This window comes from Stegastes partitus, unplaced genomic scaffold (assembly GCF_000690725.1).
Source record: "Stegastes partitus isolate 25-593 unplaced genomic scaffold, Stegastes_partitus-1.0.2 Scaffold2421, whole genome shotgun sequence".
NCBI classification, from domain to species: Eukaryota; Metazoa; Chordata; class Actinopteri; family Pomacentridae; genus Stegastes; species Stegastes partitus.
The window spans coordinates 14,355-35,071 of record NW_007580152.1 but is presented as its reverse complement, the minus strand read 5'-3'; the positions used below and the strand labels follow the sequence as shown (position 1 = coordinate 35,071).

The 20,717-nt window shown below is 44.3% G+C and overlaps 1 protein-coding gene across 1 annotated transcript in view; it reads left to right on the top strand.

Moving 5' to 3' along the window:
* LOC103374973 (semaphorin-6A-like) overlaps positions 1-13,352 on the top strand; it is a gene marked incomplete at its 5' end in the record, with an annotated part of 30,148 nt that extends 16,796 nt beyond the window's left edge. The window contains 2 exons of the mRNA XM_008305148.1: positions 145-324; positions 11,188-13,352. Coding sequence (XP_008303370.1) covers positions 145-324; positions 11,188-12,350 — 1,343 coding nt within the window. The remainder of the gene's footprint in view (positions 1-144; positions 325-11,187) is intronic.
* Positions 13,353-20,717: the final 7,365 nt, after the last annotated feature.

Genomic DNA, 20,717 nt, shown 5'->3' with positions numbered 1-20,717 from the left:
TGTCCTTGTGTGTGTGTTGTCTGTGTGTGTGTGCGCTTCACCAGAGGAGTAGTTGTGTTGTTGCCCTGCTGGCCTGTGCTTGCGTGCACTGAAGCCTGTCCCTGTCTGCCCCGAGCGTCAGTTAACCTGTGTTGTGTCCGGCAGGCCACCATCACCACCACCATCACCACACCCTCTCACTTCCCACCTCGGCCCTCCCCGAGGCCGCGGAGGGGCCCCTTGGGCGGGGCCGCATGGTGGAGCGGAAGGACCCCCCCATGAGTTCTGACAAAGGGGAGGACCCCTACGTGGCGGTGCCCTCTCAGACTCAGCCCGAAGCCAATGGTAAGCCTTGGAACGCAACAGCGAGCAGTCAATTTGGTCCATTGTCACCTGTGGCAAGGGAGGGTGAGGCGGGGAGGGGAGGGATGAGCGGGGACGGGAGGGTTTTTTTTTTTTTTTTTTGCGTAATTGAGATTTACGGCTGCCTGGCTGCTTCCAGCTGACGAGGTGTAGAGGTAGTGGATCACTTTCTCTCCAGGGGACAAATTGCCTCACGCTGTGCACGTAAACCCCCCACACACAAAAAAAAAAAAAACGGACGCAAGCACACCTGCAGGACGCATACATATGCAGGCGCACGCACGCTCATTAAAACGCACGTGCGCACACACAAACACTCACGCAGAGACTCTTTAGGATGGATTTATTAACCGTGGACGGTAATGTCCCACAGGAGATGTAATATCCAGACCATTACACTCTGAAAAGGAAGATGGCAATGTATTTATTTCCTGGAGAAGATGGGGCCCAGTCCCCGGCTCTGTCATGCTTGCAACACAGTGACATGACATTGAACGCCCTTTTCTCCTGTGTTAACAACCTGCCTAATGCTGTACCGCCTCAAGGACAGCTCACTGGATAAATGAGACAGAGAGAGAAAAGGAAAAAATGGGGGAGGAGACGACACACACACACAAGAAAAAAAGAAAAAAAGGTCACTGCGGTGCTGCAGATCCATGTTTTGTCCGTTAATAAAACGCCTTTAACAGATCCCATTAAAACCACATGCAACATGTCGCCGCTGGATCGTATAGTTCACGCCGTTAAAGGCAGCATCGCCTTTAAGAGGTATTGATTAAAGTGATGGAGATTCATCAGACACTTTCTATAGACGTACTATAAGAACAGAAAGAGAGAAGGGAAAAAATAGCAGCTAATATGCTAAGACTAAAAGATTTTTTCATTGAAGTTTGTGTTTTGCAGAAGAACAAAAGGAAAAAAAGGAATGTATGCCATTTCCAGCTGCCTGGGGAGTAAATACAGGTTCAGCTTAACAAAGAACATACAGAATATATTTTCATTTTCAAGACTTTTTGAAGACTGAAGCGGTGACACCTAAGATTGATAGGCTGATTTTTTTTATTTTTTCATACCTGCGCCGCATAAATACATTCAAAAAGTTCAAAAGAGCTCAAAAAGACTTTGAGATGTGACTCAAATGTAAAGTTTTTTTTTTTCCCACATAAGAGCCACAAACTGGGGCCAGCTAAAAATCATCTCTCATTTCAAACACCAAAATAAAGTCGGTCTTTTTCCCCCCACAATACACGTCTCCTGTCGGTGGAATAAACAGAGGCACAGCAGTGACTGCAGCATGTCAGCTGGAAGCAGTGAGGCACCAGTAGGTAGATCCAAGCACAATGGTGGCAGAGACTTCAGACAGCATGCCTACAGCCAGCATCACAACATGCTGTCGCTCCCCTTGTTGCCTTCACCTGAGCAGGTGTAACGTTGCTCGAGCCTCGCGAAGAAACGGCGAGGAATGCTGAGAATCAAACGTAACTGTAACTAAAAGATGTCTTACAGTAATAAAAAAAAATGCTTCCCGTCTTTCTCGAGGACATGCGGGTGTTCACTGGTCAGGTGACGGCAACAGGGCCTCACATTTCAAAACAAAGCTTCCTGCTGTTTTTTCTGTATGATCATTATTATTATTATTATTATTATCATTTATTTACGAGACACTTTTTGCAGCTTGTTTCACTGTTTTCAGCTCTAAAGTCTTTTTCTTTTCCCTTTTTTTCCTCTGAAAGTCGACTCTGATGAGATTTTCTTTGGTTTTCTTGATTTCTTGTGAGCAGTTCTTGATATTTTGCATGGCTTGGTCTGAGACTGTCTTTTTTTTGCTATTTATATATTTTCCTGTGTTGATTGCTTTGATGGTATTAAGCACAGTTTTGCCTCCATACAGCTTAATGCTTTTCAGCATGGCAAATTGAGCACCACAGTCAACAGTACTCATTTCCCGCTCCACCCATCCTGCCTCCACTTCCTTCCTGTCGCCCTCAGTATTATTGGCTTCAGGTGTCAACTGTACTGTGAAAACTTAGCAAACTGCGTACGAGGGAGTGAAAATGGGGGGGATTTTCTTTTTAGGGGAATTGGGTCTTAAGCAGATAAGTCATTTTATCTGCACTTTTCAGCGGAGATAAATGCACGCGGCCCATTTTACAGAAGAAATACGGGATAAACATTTAACCATACCATCAATCTTCAAGTTTACGCTTCAGCGACGACGCATTAGCTCATATCCAAAGTCATTTGCGGGCTTGTTCGCGATTTAAAAGACATTACAATTACTCCCTAACTTTTTCATTTGCAGTTGAGAATCTTATCTGCTAATGAATATTACAGTGCTGCCAATATGTATTAGCTCGACACCACCAGAGTAATTAGAAATGCTGCAAAGTGACGAGGATTCACACGCCGATGATATTTAGCACCCGGCAGCATCATTGTCAGGCGTTTCATTGGGGCCGGCGCAGTGGCCAGGTGGCCGCTTGGGTTTCACAGTACATTTGAGCTCGTCTGTCTGTCTGTCTGTCTGTCTGCCTTTCTGTCCGGGCCTCATCTGTTTCTGTTATATTTTCTCATGCTCCTGTCATCCATACTCCCTCCCCGCCCTCCCTCCCCGCCTTTTTGCCCTCCCACCCAAAATAAACCACCACCAGCCCCCGCCACTCTCCACCATCTGCTGCCATTGTGATCAGTCTCCCTTCCACAGGACCTCTCATCTGACTGGGATGGCATGTTCCAAGGCTATACCTTACCTAGTGCAAATTAATTCCTGAACCAATTTATGGAGCCTCCTCCTCCGCCCTCCCCCCTCCTCTCCTCTCTCTCTTCCTCCTCCATCTCTGCACCTCCTCCTCCTCCTCCTTGTAGTCTGTCTCTTCTCCAACTGGAGTCATATCTCTTCCTCCTGTCTGCAGGAATGAATCCTTGCCCCTGCGCCCTCCTTTTGCTTTCTCTCCTCTTACTCTACCTGTCTCCCCCTTTCTCTGTCAGTTCTACCTCCCCCTCACCTCCTCCTCCCCTCCTATCCCTTTTCCATCCACCCTCCTCCTCCCCCCAAACCCCGACCTGTAGCCACCGCTGTGTTGCTCCAATTTATGGGTTCATTACAGCAGCTATCCAGGGGAAGAAGGAGAGGGGAGAGGTGGAAGGAAAGGGGGATGGAGAGAGGCAACACAGGGGGGGAGGTAGGTGGGTGAGAGACGTGGGAAATGAGGGAATAGAGGGACGCGTGATAAAGATTTATTAAACAGAGCAGGACAATAACGCAGCAGTGGAGGTTATAAAATGAGGTAAGGAGATAGCAGGTAGACAAACCGGCGGAGAGATCTGAACAAACAGGAGAGCAGGAAGGAGAATCGGGGAGGATGTGAGGTATCGTAGTGTTTCTCTCACAATTTCAACCCTGAACAGTTTACGTTCTGTATTTTATGATTACCCAACTAATCTTGGGTGAAACAGCTGAATGTCAAAATCGAAAAATTACATCCGGTGCCTCCGTCCCCGTCTCCTAGAAATCATATTTATATACCGCCAACTTCCTCAGGCGAATCTATTTTGAAGTAGATGTAATGCCACCCAGATTGCGTTTTATCATCATAATGAGGCTGGTAATTAACTGGCAAATTGCAAAATGAATTAATCAGTGAAACATTCTCCCCGAAAAGGTATTTGTTCTTCAACAGTATCCTCTCACAAGCAACAAAAGCACAGTTTAGGTTTTTTGTTTTAAAGGCACCCACAGCAGTCAGTAATGGTCTGAGAGGAGGCAACAGTGGCTTTAAAGTACCAAGACAGGATGTATTTACTTTATTAACCCAACAACATTGTGCTGACTTTTATGGCAACCATGTGTGGCTCAACACAGAGACTCCAAAACGAGCATCAGCACCTGAAACAAGCTTCGGACTGACTCCTGAAAAAGGGTTTATTGCAGGACTATCAGACCGCAGTGTTGTTTGTACGTATGATTCCGACACCAATTGCATTTCTTACCGCTGTGTAATCGTGAAAACAATATCTAAGCACAATTACCCGGAGACGTGGTTATCTGATGAGATGTTTCTGTTCCCTCGTGTCATATCACAAGGTTGTAATTCATTAAAAGCAGAGTGTCACTTCCTTGTCACTGAAGAAGAGGAGAAAGAAGAAGACGACGACGACGCTGCGGTTTCATCTCGATAATTACAAACCTGATCTGTGAAGTGAAGATGTACCTTTTGTTTTTTCCTTACATTGCCACAGCAACAAGACAACTTTCGATGGAATTTCATCTCCATTACACGAGAGCTACTGTAATTTATTTAAAGATATGATTTCCCTCCATGTCAGGATTTGGCAGTAATGCCAACTGTCAATTGACAGCTGCTCTGCAAGGGTTATTTTCTGCTGCAGGCAGCTCTCTGACACCTCTGTGCCAAGGTGAGGCTGCTGTGATAGAGGCAGCGTATGACCCGGCTCAGACAGGGATGCAGCTCCATTTTATGTTTTTCATGCCAGAAAAAAAAGTCTTGATAGCCTGAGAATTTCACTTCATCTCACTTTCAGTTGAAGGAACTTTTCACCATCATTATTGGGGGATGCCATGTCAATCTGAAGTGCTGCCTCTAGTTAAGGGGGAAACCATCGCAATCTGTCCAGTGATAGCAGAGAGAATAACATGTTGTTTTTGTTTACAGTCAGATTCAGGTTTGAACTTGTGTTTTGTGATGAATTCGAGTGTCGTTGTCTTGATTGCGTCCAGCTCCATGCCCCGAGAAGTGGTAAACAGGGATTTAACAATATAATCATGCCTGTACTGTTAAAAAAAACACAAAAAAATCAACTTGTATAGCTCAGAAAGGTGGCTTTAACCTCCACATATTAGTTCTGCAAATGCAACAGAGCTGTGCAGCTTCTTGTAAATGTGTCCAGTGTTTAACTATCAGACGTAATCTTTCAGCTACATTTCTTCCACCACCAGTGAAAAAAAAAAAAAAAAGATAAGAAGGGATTTCTTGGTTGCCTGATTATTATGGGGATGACTCTTGTTTCAAATTGCCCTGCTTTGGAGGTGAGCCGACGAGCTTCGAGGTAATAGAGGCTTAGGCTTAGTTTACTGTGAACTCTGCTCACCGTCAGACAATGCCCTCGTACGGTGTAGCTTCTAAGAAGCACATAGGGAAATTCAATGTTAGTTTCATATGTCCTTGCAGTTAAATGATAGGATTTAGGTTAATCCTATAAAAAGGGATGATAGGATTTCAGTTAAAAGTTGCTGCAGTGACCCTTTAACACAGGACGAACGCACTGAAGCAGAGAAAGAAACTGTTTTCAATTAAATGATCCTACAAGCAATATTCCTGTCATTCTAACACCTTTACAGTTATATTAAGCAGAGGATTTTTGTTTTAGTGTTTCTTACCGGCCAAAGATTGTGATAGGCCTTTGTGAAAGCAGCTGAATTATTCGCAGCTCATTGTGAATCATAATAGAAACAGTGGACTGGACGTTTTCCCAGCATACGCACTTCCCCGACTGACGTCAAGCCATAAGCCATCATTTCCTCCACTGATTAGCTTATTGTTCTCTCAAATCGCCTTTGTTTTTGACACACATTTGTAGCTTACTTTTCCATTTCTGTGTTTTGGTTACGCCGCTCAGTCGGAGCCCTCGCCATCGCCGGTTCATACAAAGGCTTCGCTTTGTCTCTTTCGGCCATGTGAGACTGAATCTCATATCACGGCAGCTCATCCTTTTGTGCGTTTGAAGCTTGTCTAACCCACATTCAGCTGTCATTGTTCCACTTTGAACTGAATTTAAAGTGTCACGTTCGCGATGTCCATGAGTGAGCCACTCATCGAGTCGCTACAAGCTGAGTCTTTGTTCTCGGGTGGCACTACGTGTTGTGTACTCAAACATTTCTCCACCATTACCAGTGCCTGCATTTACAAGTGGATGAACCACAATGCATATCAGTTCGCACATTTAGTCATTCAGAGTAGCTTGCCACACATTTTCAGCAAATCGTAGCATAACAAAAAAATCCACTCGACTGGGCCCACCATCTGTAGAACAGTGACTCATCAAGATTGAATACTAATTAACAGGAGTCAAGATTTATAGACCAAAAAAAAAAAAAAGCCACATGGGATTCGAAACTACCAGTGGAAAAAAGCCGTGTTTTTATGAAATGTCATTAATTCTTTTGGAGTAAAACTCTGCTGTCAGGGAGCTTTTGTCTTCGCTGTGTCAACATGTGACTGAAATTCAGAGAGAATTGAATTAATTGTATTAGCCGTGTTATTCATGCTGGGCCGTGTACTTTAACAAATCCATCACCCAGTTATACAAACAGTAGCAAGTGTCAATTCGAGGCTTCAAACAGCTGATGGAAAAAATGTTCCCAAGGATGTTTAATTTAGGTTGATTTCCTGCGACTATTAAATACTACACTTTGTATGCGGGGAGTTGGATAGGTTAGTACATCAGTGTTAATACCTGAGGTGCAGAATGATATAATTAGGGGTTTAATTATATCTTAACTGGCTCATCAGTATGCAGCGCACCGACTCAGGATTGTCTGATGAATGCTTTAATATTGAATAACACCATTAATGCAAGTGCCTCTTGAACGCAAACATACACGAGACTTAATGGGATAATATCCTAACCGGGGGATTAAATAAAACTTAATGAATTGTTGTCATCGTCTGAACAGCAACGTCCTTTTTTTTGGAAAGATGACGACGAGCCAACAAAACGGCTCTAAACAACTTTAGCTTCTCCTCTTCCGCTCCATTTTCTGCCTGTCAAAGTCCCGCTCAGCCTTTCAACAAGTGACACATCAGCGAGTTAAGTCTGATTAAGATTTTTATCATTTCGCAGACAATGTCTTTGTGTAGCGGCCTGCAGTCAGAGGTTACGGCCCCTCTCGCTAACCCCTGTGATGTTTAACTGCCTTTGAAGTTCTCCCAAACACCGAAACACAAAGACGAGCTCTGTGGGTTCTTAAGTCAGCTGGTGCCTCTGAAGAGATTAAAAGAGCGTCTACGTGTGTCAGACAGATAGAGCGAGAGAAGAGCGTTCACGAGTTCCAGTCACAGCAGATTACAATGTTTCTGATTTACAAGTGAGTGTTGCCGATCCGGCCTGTTTTGACAGCAAGAAATATCTGAGTATCTGAGATATGTGTTTAATATCTGAATGTTGAGGCCCGAGGCGGTGTGAAATTCAAATCAATTCAGCCGCCGAGAGAAGTGTTGAACTGCAGGATGCCTCCTCGCGCCGCGTTCTGGGGGCGAGGCAAAGAGTCGAAACCAGAAGATTACAAGTCACTGTACAGTCAGAACCCCAACAAGACGAGACCAAAGCAGAAAATCTGTGGGTTTTAGCAGCACTTTGATACTTTTCAAGGTCAAGATGCGGAAGTTTTGAAAAAGTTTTTTTTTCCCGAAGATCACAAATGGGCATCGAGAAACGAGCGCCGCAGCCACCGTCGTTTCAAAACCCCCCCAAGTCCTGTGATTCGCCTGAGACAGCTCCCGTGTCCTCTGTGGCAACCTTCCTTCGTTCTCTTTGATGTTGGGATGAGAAACAATTCCTCGCATGAAAGATGGAAGTCTTCAAAGTTTCCTCCTTCGTTCTTTTGTGTTTTACCCAAGGCCTTGGGCTATAGGTATCTTCTGGAAGTGTGGAGGAGTGAGCGATGGTTGGAGGAGGAGGAGAAGAAGGAATGAAAGGTTTTTTTTTTCTTTTTAATCAGGACGAGCCATGCAGTGCAGGTTAAATAGGGCTTTAACCTCAGCTCCCACACCCAGAATAGAAGACAAAGATCCTGCTCCACAGTTCACAGGAATGGACAAGCGCTTGGCAGTGCTGCCCTCCGGCTTTGTTATTCAATGTGAAACCCGGTCGAAGAAAGTTAACCTTTAGCAGCCATAAATTCACTGTCATGAAAATTCATAACAGTTTTGACTGGCTTTCTCAGCGCCGTAGACAGAGATGAATGGACGTATTTACATTTGACAAGGATTATGGAAAAAGAGAAATTTGCCAAAGTATTTGTTTATGCTTGCACTTTCATTTTCTCACACGAATGGCCTTTTGGAGATTTCCAGGCCTTCTCACCTCGAGTGAGGCTGAAATCCTCTTCCATCTCGTCTTTGTTCGCGGGACGGCAGCCGTCACCACTGTCGTTTCTGCCAAAGGATGATAACTCACAAAGACCACAAGGTTGTAATTACAGCCTTCCCAGTTTCCACTGAATAGAACACTTACCATATGGAAGCCGAGCGGTGTGAAAGAAAACACTCTGAAACGAGAAGAAAGTCAGAAAAGTGATTCATCGTTTCAGTAAAAGGAGGGAAGTAGCAGAAAACAGGAAGAGAAGGAAAAACAAAAGGACACGGGAAAGTCACCAAAGTGAACGATGGCAGAAAGTATCTCCCTCGGTTGTTGCTGCTGTGCGAGATGAGAAGCAGATGTTTGGTACAGACAGTTCGGCCTTTTGCTCACACGAGTCCGCAGCATAACACTTGTCAAGCCTTAATGCTCGGCTGCAGATAACACTCATCACTTCACACACCATCCACACTCGTCCTCGATAAGAAAGCGTTTTCGGCCAGAAGAGAAGTTTTTAGAGCTTTTGTTTAACATGAAGTGAGGTATGGCTCAGCTGCATGTTGTCAGGACTCTATTAAAGAGGAAACTGAAGTTTTGTTTTTACAACAAATGAGGAACGATCAGAGCAAATGCAACTGCTCTTTTTTTTTCTTTCTTTTTTTTAATCCTGGTTGAGCTTTAAAGTCCACACAGAGACTGAGTCATTGCTCAGTGCTTTATTCCAGCTAGAAAAATGGGTTTTAAGTCATGTTGTTGGACTAATGAAGTATGACTGCAGCGAGTGAGGATTATGGATGTTAGTTTGAGAGAGTCTGGATTTCAGTTCCATGAGAACAGATTACCATGCTGTCTCTGTGTCTGTGTTATGTCTTAGCGAGGAGACGCAGAAAGAAGATATTCTCCGAGTACTTCCTCAGCGACACAGCCGAGCTGAAAAGCCAAACATGATTACGCAGCCCCTTCAGGATTTCGGAGAATTATTGCAACTAATGCTTTGTTTTTGTGGCGTCTTCTTTTGAGAAAAAAATTACGGAGCAAATTGAAACACAGATGCCACGCAAGAAAGAAGAAGAGGAGCGTGATTTGTGAGAGTAAACAGGCGAAATTGCATCGATCTGCTCGCTGACAGCTGTTTTGATCACGGCGCCGTGTTAAAAATTCACGGGAGCAGCTCATGCTCTGATAATTTAGTTGGTATAGGGCGCGGCGTGCATTTTAAGGAATAAACTCTGTGTCCGTGTTCGTGCATTTTGCTTTTTTTTTAAGTGTATCAGAGCCAGAAGATGCTAGTCCAATGATACAACTCAGTAAGAGCAAACAAAACAAAAAATGGCACACTCATAACCAATTTCAGTCATTCCTGCCTCCTCAAGCAGATTTCTAGTAAATGAAAATGATTTTTTTTTTCTTGAATGCCGTTCAAATCCTGTCACCCACCTAGAGCTTATTTTAGATTCACAGTAAACACGTCTCCTCTGCAGGGGAACCACTCTGAATTATCTGAATTCCATTCACACAAATGGATAGAAGCTTAATTTTGGTACATACATCATTCAGATACCATCTTTTTTTTTTTGTTTGCATTTCACAGCTGTGCAACCTCTAATGCCCTCCCTGGGAAACAAACAGCTTACATGTGGTATTTCAAAAATCACAGTAACAGAAAGACGATGAGCGCACGTGTAACCGAGTCACGCTATCAAGACGAGTGGTTGCGCCGCGGGAGCTTTTTAAGTGATCGAGCCCACCTGCCTAATCCTCTGTCTGTGGTAACTGATCTGTGTTGGCCACAGGTCATGTGTGAACGCATTATAAATCTCTCCGCCGTGGACCGGTGTGCTTAACCCAGTCCACCCAGCGAACAGCGTGCTGCATTAGATGTCTACATTCATCAACAGGCTGCAGGTTATCATCTGAGTGTGTGTGGGTGTGTGTGTGTGTGTGTGTGTGTGTTGGTGTGTGTGTGTGGGAGGTGCATGCGTCCACAGCTCATGTATCCGCGTGTGCAGATTATCGTTGACCCTGTTTTTTACGACGCACAACCTGCTGCTCCCGCTCTCTCCCCGCGCTAAAATACTTCATAGCTGCCTTTATTGAATTATCTTTTATTTTGCCGTATCGCGGGCGCGTCTTTGCCAGTCTTTGAAAGTGGCGCTTTCATAAGACACTGATGACACAGCTCATTGGATTTAGCGCCTAATCAGAGGCTTTTTAATGTATTCTCTGTGATTCATGAGATTGGATCCAAGCTTTATGAAAAGTCTCCCATTTGCATCTATGAGAAGAAAGGGTTCGGGTATTTCAGGCTCCTTTATCTGCGCTCATATCTTTTTTCATTTCAGCAGAAGGTTTTATCTGGGATTTAAAATGTGAATCATAATCACCCCTCCAAAACGCATTTTCAGTCTAAGATTGGATTTTCGGGAAATATTGAATGTTGCTACTTCAAGCTACCATTTGTGCCCGTTTTGAATAGATGTTCCTTATGATGGGATAAATCCTTCTTCATTTGCATATTTTTCATGAAATTATTTAAACCTCTAATCTTTTTACCCAGAAAATATCTTTTAATTATTGTAATTGAGTATTGTTTTCTATTTTTTTTTCCGGTTATTCTAATAATAAACATCTCTCCCAACAGCTCTTTATTCTTAGAAGCAAGTTCCTACAAAAACTCCCTCCTAGCAGCAGTGGAATCTCCTCTTCTTTTGTTCTGCTGGTCTGAATTTCATCTCTGCCTCTCTGCAGGTGTGATCCGTGAGAGCTACCAGAAGGGCCGGGACCAGCTCGTTCCCGTGACCCTGCTGGCCATCGCCGTCATCCTAGCGTTTGCCATGGGCGCCATCTTCTCCGGCATCATCGTCTACTGCGTCTGTGACCACCGGCGGCGAGACATGGACCTGACGGGCCGCAAGGAAAAGGACAGCCACCACCTCCACTCCCGCCGGGGATCCATGAACAGCGTGACCAAGCTCACCGGCCTGTTTGAGACGCAGGCCAAAGACGGTCGCCCCGAGGCCATCCTCACCCCTTTGATGCACAACGGGAGGCTGACACCGAACGGGAAGATGCTGATAAAAGCCGACCAGCATCACCTGGACCTCGCTGCTCTGCCAACGCCTGAATCCACTCCCATGCAGCCGCGTCGCAAGCCCAGCCGGGGCAGCCGCGAGTGGGAGAGAAACCAGAACCTCATCAACGCTTGTACCAAGGACATGCCGCCTATGGGCTCCCCTGTTATCTCTACAGATCTGCCCCTGAGGGCCTCGCCGGGGCACATTCCCAGCGTGGTGGTCCTACCTCTCCCGCAGCATCAGCACCAGCTCCAGCCTCATCTGCAGCAGCACCAGCAGTCCTACCAGCACGAGTACGTGGAGCAGCCGCATCACAGCGATATGGGCATGGGTCACGGTGTCATGGACGACCAGGGGGCCACCCTGGAGTACAAGACCGTGAAGAGCCCGTGTCACAACCTCACCATGGTGGATCCAGATGGGGTGCTGCCACCTCGCGTGCCCCAACGAGAGGCGTCCCTCACCGTCCCTCCTGCTGTCCCGCAGATGGGCAAACGCCTGGAGGTCCACTCGTCGGTCTACGGGCTCCGGAAAGGATCGGCATCTGGTGCTTGTGGATCCTCCGCCCTCAAGAAGCACAACACCAACTCATCTAATTCCTCCCATTTGGCGAGACATCACAGCTTCAACCGTGTGGAGACTCCGCCGCCTGCACCTCAGAGGGTGGACTCCATACAAATGACAGCGCAGGGCATATCTCTGTCCCGGCAGCCTGGAATGAGTTCCTACGGTTCACTGCCTCGAACGGGCATCAAGCATCTCAAGCCTGATGTCCCACCCAAACCCTCCGTAGTCTCACTCTCGACAAAAGTCAAGTCCAGTGACTCCGGCACATAGTCAGCTTCAATGCCCGTCGGTCCAATGTGAAAAGACAGAAGCGAAAGGTGTTTTCTGAACGAGAGAAAAAAACAGGGAATACTGTACAACTTGCATCTCCTTTTAGTGTTTCTGTTTGTTTTTTGGTGTACATTACAGTGGAAAATGCAACACAGTTTTTTTAAAGAAAACACTTTCTTTTTATATAAATATGTAAATATACGATGGTTGTCGTCATTTGTCGAGCTCCTGCTCCGGCCGGCTCCACACGGGAACACGTGCTACTGAAAAAGAAGATGATGCTCGTCCTGAATATTTCATCCAATGGCACCCTGTAGCATTCAAGACGGCTGCTCTCTTGTTTGTGGTGTCTTTGGTCACGAGGAAACTTTATCATGCTGGTAAAAGCACATAAGAAGACAGAGCGTGGTGGGGGAGGAGGAGGGGAGTTGGAGAATAATCGTTGTACAGTACCTTGAGGACTGGAGAATCTGAGCGAACGAGCACTCAGAGAGATTGGACTGAAAGGACAGACAGCTGCCTGGGTTCTGTCGGAAACTGTGAAAAGCCTCTCAGTGTTACAGCAATCAAGTCCCGCCTGGGTTCGGTTGAAAAAGCCTGGGCCAGAAGAATCTTCTACTGTACTGGTTACTGATTAACACATGACTGTTAATACTAATAGCTTGTTGTATTTATTTTTATTAAGTGCTTTTGGAAAAAAGAAAACAAAAAAAAAACTGACTTTCTAGGCTTGGGGAGAAAAAGAGAGAGAGAGAGAGAGGACGAAGAGATCTTTTAATATTAATTAATCAAGTGTGAGGAAAAAAAAAAATATTTAAAGTCATTAAACTGGAGCCAGTAGAACTTTCTTGATGACTAAAGGTCCACTCGGTCTTACTGTGCGCTCGGTGGGACCTGCAGCTTGAGATATGCGCGACGAGGAGGAGATATTTATTTAAACTGTGCCAGACCAGGACTTTTACCTTTACGGACCAGAATTTCCATTGTTTTAGACCAATCATTTAAAAAAAAAAACAAGACTTCCTGAATCCTGAATCTCGCCCTTTCACTCCTCCAATGAGCATCTCCCCCCCGCCCCGCCCCCCCAAACCCCAAACCCCAATCAGCACTGTGGTTTTTGTGTGAGTCAGAAACATTCGTCCTGATTGGTCGCTGGCTTACCGGTTGCCATCAACGCTCACTGTTGCATGTTGCAAATACAAGAGAAGCAGCAACAGTGCGGGAATCTGCGTAACACACATAGAAAGAGAAGCTGCAAGCGAGGCTGCAAGCGAACGGATCGATGCGCCTCCATCTCGGAATCGCATCGACTTTTTTTTCTCGCGGCCAGATGAGCAGGCGGAGGAAAGAAAAGAGAGAAGAAAAAAAAAACAAACATCTGTATTGCCTGCTTCTTTTTTTTTTTCCACATGTAAATTTGTGCCTTACACCCTGAAGTAGTAACAATTGTTTTCTTTTAATAGCTGTTAACTTTGTCTCCTTGTCGTAATTTTTTTTTTAATTTTTTCTTACGTCATGATATTTCCCTGGTTTGATAAAAATGCAATTAAAGAATGTAGGTGTTATTGTTGTAATTCTGGTCCCTAGACATAACACACTTACAGTCCAGGGGAGGAAAGACGGAGGAAAGGAAATGAGCGGATTCCTTTTCTTTCTTTTTCTCTCTGGCACCCACACATAAACACATACATGCACACACACACACACACACACACACACACACACACACACACACACACACACACACTCATCTTTGTGGTTCATTTCTGATTGTGCCATTAATGCGCTTAAAGCAACCCTTTATGTTGTGCTGGCAGTGTCGATGAAGACGTTGTGAGTGTTTTGTTTTTTTTTGATTTTCTATTTTCTACAATTTAAAAGTCCTGGTATTTGTTTTTACTTGTTTTTTTTTTTGCTGTCTCGTTTGTTTGGAGTGACGGTTAATTGACTGATATATTGAACAATTAACATTTTGTTACTTGAGAAGGCCAACGTATGTGTATCTCTCCGGTGCACTGCAATAATAATAATAATAATAATAATGCAACGACAACAACAACAACCACAGCTACAGTATATGGATACACGTGAGCACCCGGTGTACTAACACGGCTCTAGGCTTCTTCTTGAGTGCGTCGTAAACATTCGTTTGTTAGGCAGTTCAAACAGGCTGGTTCCTGTGAAGAAAACGACAATATTAAAAAAAAAAAAAAAGTGATTTAACCCCCTTTTTTTATTGTAAGAGAAATTTAGGTATGTTTTAATTTTTGCTTCACTAACTCTCATTATCAAGGCCTTATGAACGGCTGAGAGTTCGACTAATCAGACCTTTTTTTTTTTTTGCTTTCACTTCCTTTTTACTTGAGGATTTTTATTGACCACCCCCCCAACCCCCTCCTCACCTAAACACTTAAATCAGTGGAGCACTCCCTTAGTGTTGTATGTGTAGATAGGTGAAAAGTTTTCTTGATATCAAGCAATTTTTTTTTCTGTTTCTCAATGGAGGAAAGCCAACTATGTCTCAATCCACAGCTAAACTAAGGAGGAAGTGGAGAATCTTTGCCCCGACTGCCGTGTGCGCGTACAGTATAGGCACACGGTCTGGGGTCAGTTAAAGCAATTATCCCAGTAATTAATTAACGCCATCATCTTCAAAGTGCAAAAGATTAGCTGGAAGGTGTGTGTTCACTCCAGACTTGGCTGTAAACTGGTGACTGGGCACAAATAAAAAAAGGCCCTGTTTACACCCGCCAGTGTATTAAGTGCATGAACCAGCAACTTTCCCAGGCCTGGAACAATGTCGATCTGCTCGACTAAATATTTCTTGTTCAGCTGTGTTGGCTCTCGCCTGGGAGAACTGTCATGTCGGCGCAGAATGTGAGCGAGACAACCTGTCTGGGTCAGGAGGTTAAACGTCCACATCCTGCGTCGACAAGTGAGTTTGGCTGCGGGTGCATTTAACAGGCGTTGTGATATCCGAGGAGGGTTTGAACATTTTAAAGACTGGATTAGATTCGACTGTGAAGGCTGCTGTGGACAGTGAGGTTCTTTGGTGTGTGCCTTTTTGTCTTTCACCCTTGTTATAATACACTGCTATTAGATGCAAATCGACTCTCTTCTCAACTTCTCAAACTTTTGAACTTTGTAAGCTTGTAAGATATTGTGACGTCACAAAGTTTTTTGCCCTACTCTCTCCACTTCCTTAACATCTGATTCACAGCTTAATGTATGTTGTAAAGAAAAAAAAACTCTTTAATTTAATGCAAAATGTAATTAAAAAAAAGGAAAAAAAAGAAAATAAAATTCTTGTCATGAAGACTGTGATACGTCCTTGACTTCTTCACTTGTTTCTCTGCCTCAGGTTGTTATCGCTACACTGGGAACATCTTTAGGTGTCGAATGTTTGGGGAAAACCAAGCCCCGGTTTTTGCAGAGGATTTGAAGGTTCTTTTGATAAAGAATCCCTTTTAAGGAAAATATTGTACTGTTGTGACCTCAAATACACTCTATTCTTCTTTGCTTGTAAAACCTCCATCAACCCCTCGAGATCTGAGAAACATTTCTCAGAATAAGATTCTACTTCTGATACAAAGCACGCATAAAGGGATGAGAGGACTTTAAGTGAAAATTATTTCTTTAACTTCATACCCAATAAGCAAAAAAAGCCAAAGTTTTGAGCAGAGGGACGAGGCCTCTTCTCTGTTTTGCTATTGATCCTGTTGTTTGATGAAGATTGGAAGCAGGTTGATACACTCTGCATCACCTCTGGAGGAGTTACAGCTAATGAACTGCAGACATTAGTTGTTGATAACTGCAGCGTACGATTGGCATAATAAGCCGAATCCCATAGTTTATTGTTTTCTCTTATTTTTCGTGTCTTTTTCTTTAATGACTGAGAAAACCCTATCCTCATTCGAACCGCGTGGTTGCACCAGCTACACGGAGGTAGTCGATGTAAGACTTGTCAGATCTTTTCTTTCTTTCTGCAGCGTTCTCGTTCAAACACTTCTGCTGCAGTTGAGATTGTTTGACGCCAGCGTTTGTCAATCATCCGCTTGTTTCTCACAAGTTTTCGTGTTGATGTCGGTCTCCTTCTTAGTTTGCTTGGGCCAAGCGTTGTGACATTGCAGACGTCAACCGTGGGGCGTTTTGCTGGTGACGAGGTTGCTGTTGGAGGATCTGGTGGGAAGTCTGGTGTTACTCATGCTGTAGCCTCAGCATCTGAGGTGATGTTTGATGCTTGAGCTTGACTGCAAAGTTGGTGACGTGGTGGATCGAAACCTCTGCAGGTAGTTTCTTGAAGTCTCGAGGGTCCATGTTTTGCATCCGAGGTTTAAATGATGATGGCTTCATGCACCGGCTTTGTTGTTTAAAGTTTTTGTTTCTAAAGACACAGATCCTTCTCGGAGTTGCATCTCATCAAGACGAAGGCTTCATTTAGGTAAACCGATCCATCTGTTCCAGAGGGGTCTTTGAGATGGTGATGTTGGAATCTGGAGGAGTCGTCCTTGCAGCCAGTTGTTTGAGCACTTTGGTTTCTGAATGGAGACGGTGAGACCAAAGCCATCATATTCAAATCATAAACTATTTCAGCATGTTCTGAAGGTAACTGCGAGACAGTGGATGCATACCAAAACAGGGGTGATAGTTTTAAATGCCTTCCAGCTACATTTTTAACCAACATTAAGTGTATCAGGATTATGAACTGAAACCATTCAAATGTTTGAAATTAAATGCCTTTAGGAGAAACTATGACCAGATAACTCTCACACTTACAGCAACAATAATCTAAATGTTAATAACATAACATGTATGGGGAAAGTGTGGCTCATATCCAGAGAGCAATATGACCTAATTCTCTATTTCCCCTCAGCTCGATGGAACACTTTAGCGTCTTTAACTCATTGTTGTGGCTTTCAGGCATCCACCTTCAGTCTCACCACTCTCACAATCCCTGTCTCAGCAACAGCAGAGCTCTAAGAAAAAAAACAAAAACTCTACACTATCTGCTCAGCACCAAACACTTTTAATCAGGAGTCTGGGGACATTAAACCAAGCTGATGGGAGAATGAATATTGGACTTCCATTTATCAAGCGGGCCAAATGACTGCTGCTCCATACACCGTCTCTCGGATGTGTGAAGTTGTGTCACATTCACTTTATTAGATAATAAAAAAGGAGATGATGACGATATAAAATAACTTTATAATTTCTAAAATGGGGGCTACAAGGTGGCGCAGTTGGTAGCACTGTTGCCTCGCAGCTAGAAGGTCACCGGTTTGTGTCCCAGTGGGGGCACCGGGATCTTTCTGCGTGGAGTTTGCATGTTCTCCCCGTGCAGCGTGGGTTCTCTCCGGGTTCTCTCCGGGTTCTTCCTCCCACACAGTCCAAAAACATGTTGAGGTTAACTGGTGATTCTAAATTGTCCGTAGGTGTGAATGTGAGTGTGCTTGGTTGTCTGTCTCTAAGTGTAGCCCTGTGATAGACTGGTTACCTGTCCAGGTGAACCTGCCTTCACCCTGAGTCAGCTGGGATAGACTCCAGCCCCCCGTGACCCTAGTGAGGATTAAGCGGTGTATAGATGATGGATGGATGGATGTCTAAAATGTGATTATGAGTCAAACATGATTCCTGAGTTTCTAATACAAGCATGATGCTCATCTCGAGATTTTTTTGATCCAGCTGTTCTGCTTCTTGTAGTGTGAATGTGCTGTACGTTACAATAAATCAAGCCAGGGCACATGTCTTCTTAGTTTGGAAAAGAAAGGAGACTAAGGTTTTAGCAGAGGGAAACACTGAACTAGCAAACACAAAGGACAAACACAGTTAAATAAACTTGTTATCTCATCTTGTTGACACTCCAGCTAACCTCAAAAAACCTGCAGCACAACTCAGAGATCACAAATCTCATCGCCTGCAGATTATCACTGCTGACTAACACTGACCAGAAAAGCTCCTCTTTCACATTGCTGTCTCCGGTTTCATGCGTTAGCACATCTTTGGCACCATTTTGTCAGGAGACGTGGCTTTGGCACGTAGTTTGACACTCCGGCCTTTGATCCTGAGGTGAGTCATAAGTTAGAATCACTGGTACAAGTCAGTCTGCGCAGCGGAGATCAGATAACCAGGATGTGGTGCAGCTAATGAGGCCTGTCGCTGCCTCCACAATGCTGCATTGTGCAGTTTCCTTTCAGGCACCCGTGTGTTGTTGCACCATTCAGAGATCAAGATTCAGATATTCACCACTGAGTCTCTTTCAACGTGACACGAGCACAATCGTATCTAATGATGACTAGTGTGAGCCGGTTTGATCGCGGAGCTCGTCGGAGCGTGTTTCGCAGGTCGGTTTTTAAGGGGTCACAAGAGGAGTGATGTACAGAGATAAAGGCAACATGTAGCCGAGCGGTTTGATTGTTTCAGAACACGGAGACTTCTCGTATGGATTGTTTGTATGTTCATAGCTGGAAAACTGTGATCGCTTCGCTTGTTCTCTGATGCTCTCGCAAGCAGGAGCACAGATATGACGTAAAGCGTGTTTGATTGTTGCTGAACGTTGCTGTCAGCATGTTTGCAGCATCTATTGGCTTATAAATCCATTCATAGCATCATGGAAAACGTTGTCTCTGTTCAGATAATTGAGAATAATTGGAAGGGACAGCGTCTGTTCTCTTTAGCCTGCACCGGTAAGCTTGCGAGTTAAGGTGGACAAGTTATTTTATTTTATCTCATTTTAATCCCACGGCAGCCTCCGATGTTCAACGCTGTCCCTGTGTCGTTTGTGCTGACATGCTAATAAATTCAATTCAGCAGAAATTAAATTAAACATAATTCAATTATTTTGTATGATTTTGAGGTGGTGTTATCATATACACTTATTTGCCAGTTTGTGAGCAAGTCTCTTATTATTATATTTATTGCAAGGTTGTTGTGCTCCTGTTTGGGCTCCTAATAAACTGGAACTAATTGAAATTCAATCAGTGATCAGTACCAGAGAGAAAAGACAAATTCTTGATGTTTACTGTCCCCGTTGTTGCAGAATCCAGAAAAGAAACCAGAACTAGCAGCTCTGGGTTTGTGTTTTATTATACCAACGCTTTAATGCACCTCGTAAGCCTGAATCACTTGTTGATCAACAGTTGCAGTGGAAATACGGTGCTGCAAATCTGTTATTCATCACTGGGAGTCAATTAAATCTGGCTCATGACGTGACATTACGACCTATCAGTCCAGCGGCTCTTTTCCTTGACAGCAGCAGCTACAGAGGGCAGCCAGCCAGGCGTCCAGCAACAAAGCAGTCACCCAGCAGCAGACGAGCAAACCAGCCGGCAAGCCAAGCATTAAACCCTGCAGCCAGCTAGCCTTTAAGTCAGCCATCTAGTCATTCATGCAGCCAACGGGCCTCCGCCCCCACCATTCCCTCGCAGCTCTAATCCACCTTGCTTTGGCCGCGGCCTGGCAGTGCTCATTTCGAGTGCCCCGCAATCTGTGGTCACAACAAGCTTAGCCGTGCGCTAATCCGCGCTGTCCCATCCAGCAATCATTATCCTCCCACTGATACTGTCTACATCCGTCACTGCTCTTAATGGCACACATCCCACTGTTTTGGGTTTTCTTGTTCTTTTTTCATACGTTCGGATATAGTCGTCGCCGCTGCTACGGACACAAAAGAAGTCGACACACAGGCACGGAAAATAGGCAGATAAACGAACGGAAGGGATAATTATCTGTCAAGCGACAAAAAAGATTTAAATAAAGTCAAAATAGACAGGGAGGTAGACAGACACGCTTACACAGAAACATTAACACAATCCCCAATAATGTGTCCCCGGTGAATTAATGAGTCTGTATGAGTCATTAATGGGAGTCAATAGGCCCCTTAATGGCCATTTTCCATGTTGGTTGGTATGTCATTAATGTGTCACGGTGTAAGTACATGTGAGCTATGTGCTGGAGTCTGTTTTACAATCGTGTGTGTGTAGGTGTGTGTGTGTGTGTGTGTGTGTGTGTGTGTGTGTGTGCATTAGCATGGTGTCAAACATGTGCTACATGAGGACACTCAGGTCATGTATTCTGGCATTTTTACATGAATTTAAGGGTTTAGGGAATCTCATCAGCTACCCACACATGCTGGTTATTTCACTAGTTTATTTTAATATCTTGTAGATCACATTATCTTCCTGGCAGTGCGGAGAATGCTGCATTTATTCAAGTAATTACTTAGAGAATTAGTATATGAGGAAAATGATGTCAAGTAATCTTATAATATACACGTTGCATTTACACTAGTTCATTGAAAATCTATTTAATAAAAGGCTTATATAGAGTATTTCTGTTCTCTTTCTTTTCTATTTTTTGAGGGAAATTCTG